Source organism: Bison bison, unplaced genomic scaffold (assembly GCF_000754665.1).
Source record: "Bison bison bison isolate TAMUID 2011002044 unplaced genomic scaffold, Bison_UMD1.0 scf7180017864289, whole genome shotgun sequence".
Taxonomy (NCBI): Eukaryota; Metazoa; Chordata; class Mammalia; order Artiodactyla; family Bovidae; genus Bison; species Bison bison.
Window position 1 is genome coordinate 18,155,704 of NW_011494861.1, and position 11,143 is coordinate 18,166,846.

The 11,143-nt window shown below is 40.9% G+C and overlaps 1 protein-coding gene across 1 annotated transcript in view; it reads left to right on the forward strand.

The window, feature by feature from the left end:
* PAPPA2 (pappalysin 2) overlaps nucleotides 1–11,143 on the forward strand; it is a 316,922-nt gene that overhangs the window by 253,010 nt on the left and 52,769 nt on the right. Inside the window, exons 18-19 of the mRNA XM_010850108.1 lie at nucleotides 1,154–1,289; nucleotides 4,210–4,319. Coding sequence (XP_010848410.1) covers nucleotides 1,154–1,289; nucleotides 4,210–4,319 — 246 coding nt within the window. The remainder of the gene's footprint in view (nucleotides 1–1,153; nucleotides 1,290–4,209; nucleotides 4,320–11,143) is intronic.

Below are 11,143 nucleotides of genomic sequence, written 5' to 3' on the forward strand. Positions count from 1 at the left end.
TACCTGAGTAAACTGCAAAAAGGCTCAGATTCTGATTTGGCAATGTGATTTCCCCAAACTAACTTGGCTAGAAATGCTGGTATCATACTTTTTAATAGAAAACAGTCTTGAACAGAAACACAAATTCCTCAGCAAAGGCAAAGCTGAAAGCACTGTTGGACTGTTGTTCTCCCTAGGATTTTGGCGCAAGAGGTCTCAAACAAAAACCACAGTCTTATCGTGGTTGGGCGACTAAAGTCAATTTTATTTTAGAAGCCTTTCAAGTACCCTACACAAACCAGAGACAGGAAGTTAAGCAGACTTCCTAAGCAGAGATCAATGACTTTACCTTCTCTCCTGGCACGTGCCTTTATCTCAATGTTCAGTACTCCAAGGTAAAGCCCACAGGACACATGTGAAAAGAATACTCCATGAAATGAGTCCCCTGGGAAATCAAGCACACCTGCTCTCACTAATTGTTTAAGGGCTCAAGGAGTTGGCCGGATGAAGGGAGAGTTTATCTGTAATTCTAAAATCTTATTTTCTTGGGCTTTGTGAGTTAGTGCTATTCTCTATGTTCTGCATATAAGATATTTAGTGATTACTGGGGACATGAAGCCAAGAGTTACACAAACAAGCACACATGTAGAAAAAGGGAATAGAACTTTGATGAGACGAAAAGCAGCTATGACGTGTCCATTCAACCAGACAGAAAAGCAAAAAGCACCTTCAGAAAAATTATGAATTAGTCCCACTGGCTCAAACTCATCTTGCAAAAAATCTGACATCTGCCACAAGCAGCATTTGTGGGAGAGTATGAATGGATCAATGCAAAAATGACACCGTCTGGGAAAAAAATTTCCCAAGGCTATCTCAGAATACATGGGTCCCATTTGGTAGCTTACTGTATCCTTATATCCAAAGGAAGACACACTGTTAATGATTTTCTAATGACAAAATTATTCATGATTCCTTCACATCAAAACAGTAAAAAACTTGTCTTGACTTTTTGGGGGAAAAGTCAATAGCAACATAGTTTATTATCTTAATAGTGTCTTTTAGTCCAGGTTCTACAATTGGAGAATGCTACCATTTAAGCAGACCACTTTTGCCCACACCTTAAAAGAAGTTAGCAAAACTATAATGTCCATGTTTTCAACTTTTGATATTCTAGCTTCCCATCCGCTGCACGAAGGAGGGAGTGTGGAGTGAGGAGTTCAAGTTATGTGAGAACCTGCAAGGGGAATGCCCACCACCCACCTCGGAGCCGAAACTCGTGGAGTACAAGTGTGAACAAGGATACGGGATAGGTATGTTTGGGAAGAGAGTCTAACTTCTGCTCTCAAGTAATCCTTCTATCAGGCCTGGCTGGGTCTTAGATCAGCTCCATCATTCTGCCTGAGGAGTGGACAGAAATCCAAGTTGACTTTGAGCTGCTTCGGTTAAAATGAAATTTATGACACTTTTTTTTTCCCCCACTCCTCCACACACATGTAATGTTGGTGGTGCTGCTGAGTGATTTGTTACCCAGTATAGCCTGAAAATGGATTGATTTTTGGTAGGAGTTGTAGTTCAAAGAGGAAAGGTGGGAATGTGTAGCCACATACCACACATGCATTGGACACCTGCTTCATTCTCTCTGCTGCTGTACCTTGAGCAGAGAGTTCCCAAAGGAGCAATTTGAGATTGTCTTTGATTGCCTGGATCAGCAGCCATTCTTTCTCTATGGTGAACCTGGCTCCAGAACCTAGGGACAACTTTTCTTTTTTAATTGGGGGATAGTTGTTTTACAATGTGTTACTTTCTGCTGCACAATGAAGTGAATAAGCTGCTGCTGCTGCTAAGTCGTTTCAGTCGTGTCTGACTCTGTGCGACCCCAGAGACGGCAGCCCACCAGGCTCCCCCGTTCCTGGGATTCTCCAGGCAAGAACACTGGAGTGGGTTGCCATTTCCTTCTCCAAAGCATGAAAGTGAAAAGTGAAAGCGAAGTCGCTCAGTTGTGTCCAACTCTTAGCCACCCCATGGACTGCAGCCCACCAGGCTCCTCCGTCCATGGGATTTTCCAGGCAAGAGTACTGGAGTGGGGTGCCATTGCCTTCTCTGCTCCTATAAGCTATATGTATGCATATATTCGTCCTTTCTTGGACCCCCTCCCACCCCCCACCCCACCTATCTAGGTCATCACAGAGCACTAAGCTGAACTCCCTGTGTTATACAGCAGGTTCCCACTAGCTATCTATTTTACACATGGTAATGTATAAATGTCAATGCTCCTCTCTCAATTCATCCCACCCTTCATTTGCCTCTTATGTCCACATGTCCATTCTCAATGTCTGTGTCTCTATTCCTGCCCTGCAAATAGGTTCGTCTGTACCATTTTTCTAGATTCCATATATAAGTATTCAGTTCAGTTCAGTTCAGTAGCTCAGTTGTGTCCAACTCTTCACAACCCCATGAACTGCTGCACACCAGGCCTCCCTGTCCATCACCAACTCCCAGAGTCCACCCAAACCCATGTCCATTGAGTCGGTAGTGCCATCCAACCATCTCATCCTCTGTCGTCCCCTTCTCCTCCTGCCCTCAATCTTTCCCAGCATCAAGGTCTTTTCCAATGATATATGTATTAATATACAATATTTTTTTTTCTCTTTCTGATTTACTACACTCTGTATAACAGTCTCTAGGTAGATCCATGTCTCTACAAATGACTCAATTTCTTTCCTTTCTATGGCTAAATAATATTCCATTGTATATATGTGCTACATCTTCTTTATCCATTCATCTGTTGATAGATATTTAGGTTGCTTCCATGTCCTGGATATTGTAAATAGTGCTGTATTGAACATCGGGGTGCATATGTCTTTTCGAATTATGAAGCAAGTGAAGATAAAAGTCTCTGTGGCCAGGGATAATTCAAAGTGAAATTAACTCAAATTGGCTCTGTGTGAACTTAAGCATCATAGAAAAGAGATCCTGTTTGTGAAAAAAAGTGTTGAGACTAACCCTAAGTTTTTAATTGCATGAGCAAGGAGTAATTTTCCAAGTCATTCTAACATGTGTAACGCCAGTAGATAAAACTTGAGTTAATGAGAAAGCTTGTTAGTTTCTGAGACTGTTTTTTACCATCTTCAATTTACTGTTTGCACTGAAAAATCTTGTGGCCAGACAAGGAGTAGTTAGATGCTGAGACTGTGCTTCTTGCGTGGTGCCTCATGAGAAAATTCTTATATCCCCACCCTCTAATTTCTACATTAATGTATCATATGCTAACATGTGTAGAGTCCTTAAGATTCATGTAATTATTTGAGTTATACAAGTCAGTGTAAAACAGGAGTATAGATAACACTGAAAAGAAACTTGGAGATCATAAAATCTTTAGATGAGGAAATAGAGAACCTTGAGAGTCTGCCTTCTTTGAATAGAATTTTAGAAGATACTCAGGCTTCATGTACAAAGAAATAGAGTGGGATTTTCCTTTGAAAGGCCACCACAGGACCAAAGTCTCTGCTTTTGTTTTCTCCTCATTTCCTCTTTTAATCAGTAGGTTTCTTGGCTACCAGAGTAATGGTCTTCAGTGTTTCAGGCACTATAAATCCACCTTCATGATTTCTGGGCCATTTTCTCCCCAGTTAGTAAAGTTTTTAGACAATAGATCCTGCAATTATCAGCTTCAGGAAATCATATAAGCAGAAATGCTATTAAAAGTACTTAAAAGGCATCAACCAATCAGTATAGACCTTAGCTGGCCAGAGTCCTGGAGTGGGGTCTCAGAGGTCTGCAGAGCAGGAATTAAATCTTTTATTGCTGGGTCATACAGAGATTTCAGGGATTCTAGAGGAAGGGGTATATGTGACCAGAAAGGGGAAGAGCACTTGGAGCCAGGGACTTAACTTGGTGCAGTGGTTCTTTACTTGTGAGTGTAGGAGCATCCCTACAGGTACATAGTCAATGAGTATCAGCCTTGCCTGTGACCATGTTAATGAGGTGATCTACAATGTAGAATGATGGACTCTATGGACATGAATTCTAGCAGACTTCCAGGAGACACTGGAGGACAGGGAAGTGTGGTGTGCTGCAGTCCATGACGTTGCAAAGAGTCAGACATGACTTAGCGACTGAACAACAACAACACAATATAGAAAGCAATTGTTTTTGAAAAACAAAGCTAATGATTCCAGGAAGTGAAACACTGAGATGCATGAAGTCTATCATAAATTTCTGTTCCTTCAGGTGCAGTGTGTTCCCCATTGTGTACCGTCCTCCCTAATGATCCTGTAATCCTTCCTGAGAATGTCACTACTGACACTCTGGAGCACTGGATGGAACCCGTCAGAGTACAGGTAAGAAAAAGAGTCATTTTTATATGCTAAGGAGGTAAGACACTAAGCAATTCTCAACTGGCAGCATATTCCCAGGTGTAATTTCAGAGGCTTTCAAAGCATCCTTAGAACAAACAACCACATGGATCATTCCTAGAGAGAAGAACTGAAAATAAATAAGAAAAGAGAAAAGCTTGAGAAAAGATGACCCATATCCAAAGGAAAGTTTAAAAGAATATAGAAGGATGACCTAGAGGCATAAAATATGATAATACAGGAAGGAAATTTAAAGAGAAAATTACCACTAATAAAAAAAAAAGATTGTAAATCAATTCTATTCCAATAAAAAGCTTTTTAAAAAATAGAACAGCAAAATGTAGGATAAGCCAAAGTTATGAATAAAGATAAGAGAAGGGTAGAGAGGAAAAGATAAAACAATGAAAAAAACTGAAAACAGGGAAAGAATGATGAAAGGAAGTAAGAGAAGTTGACTTTATTTATTTAATTAATTTTATTTTTTAATGGCTGTGCTGGGTATTCAGTGCTGTGCATGGGCTTTCTCTAGTTGTGGTTCATGGACTCCAAGCTGCACAGGATTAAGCAGTGGCACACAAGCTTAGTTGACTTGAGGCATGTGGGATCAACCCAGACCAAGGATTGAACCCATGTCCTCTAATTGGCAGACAGATTCTTAACCACTGGACCACCAGGGATGTCCCTCCCCTGGTTTCTTAACCACTTTAGCTCTTGACTTGTAGTTACCTTACCTAATACTACTGGCATAACTCTTACTGAATTCAACATCCACACATCTGGTCCTTCTGAAACCTTGGTTCTCAGTTCCATGGCCTCCTCTGATCACCTTTAGCTCCCTGACTTCCTCTCCCACATGCCTTCCTTGGCTCACTCTAATCTTGCCACAGTAGCTCTTGGCTGATTCTTGAACATGCCAGACACATCCCACCTCAGGACCTTTGCCCCGTGGTTCCCTCTGCCTGGAATGCTCTTCTCCTGGGTATCTTCATGTCCTGCTCCTCAGCTTCCTTCCTCAATTTACTCAATGTCTGGAAGGCCTCCTTTGACTCTACTATCTAAAATGTTAACTCCCCTACACTTTTGTCTCTCTTCCCTCTTTTATCTTTTTCTCCTTAGGACTTATCGTGACCATACATAGTATATATTTAACTCATTTATCTTATATATTAATCAGTCTCTTTCTGCCACTTGAATAAAAAGGTCAAAAGATCACTGAAGAATTATGGTTCACTGCCATATCCCAGATCCTAGAATACTACCTACTATGTAGTAAGTGTTCAATAAATACTTGTGTGAAATGAATAAATGAAAAAGAGAAAGATGGATAAGATGGTGATACATTATTTCTTCTTAGAATGGGAGGGTGGGACTATCATAAAGCCTGGAAGATGGCTTGTTTTATTAAACTGTCTAATAAGCAAAAACCTTAGAAGTTTGTTCTTGCAGAGTCACCAAGACATAGGCTCTAGAGAGGTACCACATTTCATTTGGAATTCATTCTCAGATTGCTCCCTTTTCCTCACAGGCTAATTGTGCTGTGTTATTGGTGAGGATGTGTGTTAAAGCAGGAGGATAAGGAACAAATACATAAGTATGATTCAGGGGTGGGGGATGGGAGGAGTGTGACCCTATCAATTCAGTCACTCAGCAAACACTTACTGGGGCTTACTGTGTGCCCTAGAACTATGCTAAGTGCTGGGAATATAAAGAGGGAAAAATGAGAGTCCCTCTGTTTACAAGAGTTACAATCTGGCCATAAAAATGGCCATTTATAATAATGCAACATGAGAAGTGCCTTGTTTGTGGTAGAGAACTATAGGAACACCTAAGAGGAAGTAACTAATTCTTCTGCTGGGGAACTCTGGGGGGGTGTGCATTAGTCCTTCAGTCATGTCAGACTCTTTGGGGCCCCATGAACTGTCATCTGTCAGATTCTTCTGTCCATGGCGTTCTCCAGGCAAGAATACCAGGGTTGCCATTCCCTTCTCCAGGGGATCTTTCCAACCCTGGCCTCCTGCACTGCAGACAGATTCTTTATCATCTGAGCCACCAGGGAAGACCTTGGAGTTGGGGAGGGAGCAATAGACCAGGAAGCTCTTCCTTTGGGTCATAAACTATGATCAAAGGGAACATTCTAGTGGGTAAGAAGTTCTGTGTGTCTGAAACCAGAGTATGCGCTGTGGTGAGGGAGAGGGGAGATGGGAGCTAGAAAGATGGGAAAGCACAGAGGCAGGCGGATGAGACCCTGTAGTGCATGGTGCACTCCTCTAAGGATGTTGAACCCAAAGAGAAAACTGCACCAGTGGGAGGGACTCTGGGAAGTCCAGTTGGAAGTGGAAAGGAGAAAGCCAGAAAAACACCTTGCCTGGTTCTCCCATCCCCTGGCCTTTCTGGACTTTCTGCACCATTTCCCACAATCTGTTGTGAAGGTTTAGCTGGAATTAGAATACCTGAAGAAAGGACTTCTGCCTCGTGTTCCTGGGGTACCAGGCAGAGTATCCCCTGTCAGTCCCTCTAGCTCAACTTCTTATGTGAAAGACTTCTCTTTCTCTATAAGCAGCTAAAGGGGGAAAGGCTTGGACCTTTTACAATCCATTTTCTCCACCTGAGAGATGAACTGCTTCAGGAACCCTTCTACACTTACTTTAGCATCTGCCCAACAAGGTATCCAATGAGCATAGTCGGTGGATTCAGGGTTTGTGAGACCAGAGTGCAGGCCTTCCAGTGATAGGGGTTCTTCCACTTCCACTTTCTGAATGGGACATTCAGAAAGAGCAGTTCACTTTTCTTCATGAAGACAGCAGAGACTTGACTATTTCCAAACTGGAAAACAGTATCTTCTGTTTTATTAAAACCTCTCCTTTCTCCACTGTCCTTCAGGGCAGTCACTATTATTTATTTCTCTATTCCATAGCATTTTGTTCGTGTTTATATTCCTACTTCCTTTTTCAGCACGGGGCAAATTGTAGGTGTCTTATAAATGTTAGTCGAGTAAGCAAAGAAATTGCTATGGCATCATTTTCTACTTTGGAAGTAAATACATATCTTCTCCTCAAACTGGGTATGTTGTTGCAGCTTCCTACAGTTATATATAATTATATCCTTGTCAATTGCAAGTTGCAAACGCCAGAGAGAAAATGCAGAATTTATTTTCTTCTTAAGCCAAACATCAAATGTTATCATTTAGTATCACTGCATTTATCATGACTATGGTCTAGTAAGTAAATTCCTGGTTTTGGAGAATAGGTTATCCAAGCACAATTTTGAGGATGATAACATCTAAGGAACACTGTAGATCTTGGGATAAAAAAATCGTGTTTAAAAAAAAGTTGAGTTTTTATTCATAATCTCTGTTCTTCACGAGCTACATAATTTTAGGCTGCTTTTCTGTTCTGTGACTCCATTTCCTTGTGTGTAAAATAGGTGTAATACTTAACTCATAAGGTTAGTATGAGTATCAGATGAGAAGCATATGACTAGAATTTAATTTTGTGATTGATGCATAATAATCTTTCTTGGTTGGCTGTCATTCCTACTGGAGACAAGCTGCTTCCCCTCACTTCTGCATGCCTCTTCTCATCTGTAATGGCACACCATGCTTTTTATAATTTGGAGATGCAACTAAATAATGTCGTGGTGGGTCACAGTGTGCAATATGGTTAGCAGCACCATTACTTTAGTGGTACCCTTGAGACTTGTGCCATGTTTCTGTGTGAAAATAAAGTGAAATAATTAAATTAGCTGCTTCCAACACTGTTGTGGAAGAATTGAAGTAACTCACAAAATGAACTTCATTCCTACCTTGAAAGAGTAACTTGTTCCTAAAAAAAACCCAAAAGTCAGAAGTTCAAAGGTTGAAAGCATAATTGACATTTCCTGAATGCCCAAATCAGTATTTTTTATGCCAAAAGGAAACCGAGGGTTAATCCAGTGTTAATACTCATTATCATACAGTCGCTAACCACCATGCTGTTACCTGTACTCTCTCAGCTCTTTTATAGATATAATGAAATTAAGAAGGATTGCTTACAAATGAAGCTTACATGGAATGCTTCACCTTTAGGGAACTGAAACTTTATTAAGACAGAAAAACAAGAAAAAGTCAATGGAAGCACAGGAGACAATGATGAGGTTATTACGCTTGTGTTCCCAGATCCATAGAAATGAGATTATGCACTAACCACTGCTGCTGCTGCTGCTAAGTCGCTTCAGTCGTGTCCGACTCTGTGCGACCACATAGACAGCAGCCCACCAGGCCCCACCATCCCTGGGATTCTCCAGGCAAGAACACTGGAGTGGGTTGCCATTTCCTCCTCCAATGCATGAAAGTGAAAACAGATGACCCATAATGTCTGCCACTTTGTGGCATTCAATGGCTCTTGAGGGGTGGGAGATCTAAGCCTGTCCTCATGTCACATGAGTATATGTTCCTCGGTTCTTGGTCTCGTTACAACAAAGATTTGGAGTGACGGACGTTAAAGCCCTCTCGGCGTGTCACAGTTCTCAAGTCTTGGATAGACCGCATTATAGCTCTCAGGTCTCGAAAGGACCATGTTATAGCTCTTAGACAAATCAGTGTTACAGCTCAGTGTTACAGCTCTATTTTATTTAGAAGATAGCAGGAAAATCCATCTCTGAGGCATGAGGACACGTTGATCCAAAGACACGAAGAGAAGAGTGCCCCAGCATGTGGGAGAGAGAGAGAGAGAGCTAGCTTTGGCTCCTCTTTTTATATGTTTATCTTCTCCCTGGGCCTGTCCTATGTAAATTGGGCCAGGCAGGAGTGTTGCTTGTTTTACCTGAGGTCCTGACCCCGGTCCTCAGACCTTCTTTTGTTCTATTTTCGCGGGCTTTTCCCTTCTTTGTCTTTTAGCCACCGCCATTTAGGACTCCTTTCCCTAGTCTACCTACCTAACACTCACAAAGAAGTGCCTATTACACCAAAGCAGTTGTATTAAATGAAAATCTTCCTCAAGTAAAAGCTTCATAGCTTACATCGATTTATCTTGAAGGATGTTCCATATTATACTCAATCTTAAGTTTTGGTGTCCTTTAGAATCACTTGGGCAGTTTGTAAAGGGAGCAGACCTGTCTCCCCCTCTTCAGAGAGGCTCGCAGTGCCTTGGGGTATGTATTTTTTAACAGGCACCCCAAGTAATTCTGTTGTAAAACTTCGCAAAACACTGCTATTATAAAATTCTGGCAACATAAATGTTTTAAGTAAAAGCACACCTATTTGGAGCCTGGCTCATTTGTTTAGTAAATGATGATCTCCTATTACATGTAAACCCCTGCTATCTCCCATACTTCAAATACCTGGTATCTGGCAAGACAACAGAGCAGTGGATTAAATTGCATCATTTTCTCTAGTCTGCTTCCAATGATTTCATTCTTTATAATAAAAATGATGTCTTACATTTGGATAACACTTTATTGCCTGCAAAGTTGTATATATAAAATATATTTTTTAGGTATTTATAATTTCATTTGAATCTTCTCATAAACCAATAAACTAGGGGAAAAAAGATTTTATTATCCTTATTTCACAGACAAATTAGATCTTGTCGGATGATCTGTCCAAGGTTGCATGGCTTTCAAGAATTGGAGAGAGCAGTGCAACCAACTTTTCTGACTTCAAGTTCAGTGATTTCCCCTGAATCACCGTGTTTTCTGTAGTCTGGTGTACATTTGGATTACTTTGCCCATCAAATAGAAAAGAAGTCCCTTGTCACAACCATGAGAGCCTCCTTGTTCCCACACTTTCCTTCCCTCCCCGTGAAGTCTAACAAAATAATTTGGAGAGATATTTCCCTATAGTACTGCTTTTCCTTATTGTGAGTTTGTTTTTAAAGAACAATCAAGTAAACTTTTCAGGTTCCTATAAAATTTGTTTGCCTGTCTTTGGGGATTCTGCTGGATTTTACTCCTGAAAATGACACCTGAGTCCTAGAATAATATACTTTTCATTAAAGGAAGAATTTCCAAGAACTTAGGTAGTAAGGAATTTTGATGAAAAACAACTCCAAGTGGCAACTGTCATAAAAGGAAGAGTGAGGCTCTCCTGGGTTCAAATACTATTTGACTTACCCCTTGGAGCCTCTTCCTGCTCAGCGGCAAGAATGGGGATGGTATTCTGTCTTGAAGGTGAAAGGTTGCTGCTGAAAGCCACGTGTTATGCTGGGATCCGTGACCTCTGGAGGAGAGGATTTTGATTCTGGGTCAGAGACAAGGCTTGACTACTTGGAGCTTTTTGTGTAGCAAAGTTTTATTAAAGTATAATAGAGACAGGGAAAGCTTCTGACACAGATATCGTAAGGGGACAGAAAGAGTGCCCCCTTGCTAGTTTTTGAAGTGAGAAATAGATTTAAGGGTCTAGATCTGATAGATAGAGTGCCTGATGAACTATGGAATGAGGTTCGTGACATTGTACAAGAGACAGGGATCAAGACCATCCCCATGGAAAAAAATGCAAAAAAGCAAAATGGCTGTCTGGGGAGGCCTTACAAATAGCTGTGAAAATAAGAGAAGTGAAAAGCAAAGGAGAAAAGGAAAGATATAAGCATCTGAATGCAGAGTTCCAAAGAATAGCAAGAAGAGATAAGAAAGCCTTCTTCAATGATCAGTGCAAAGAAATAGAGGAAAACAACAGAATGGGAAAGACGAGATCTCTTCAAGAAAATTAGAGACACCAAGGGAACATTTCATGCAAAGATGGGCTCCATAAAGGACAGAAATGGTATGGATCTAACAGAAGCAGAAGATATTAAAAAGAGATGGCAAGAATACACAGAAGAACTGTACAAAAAAGA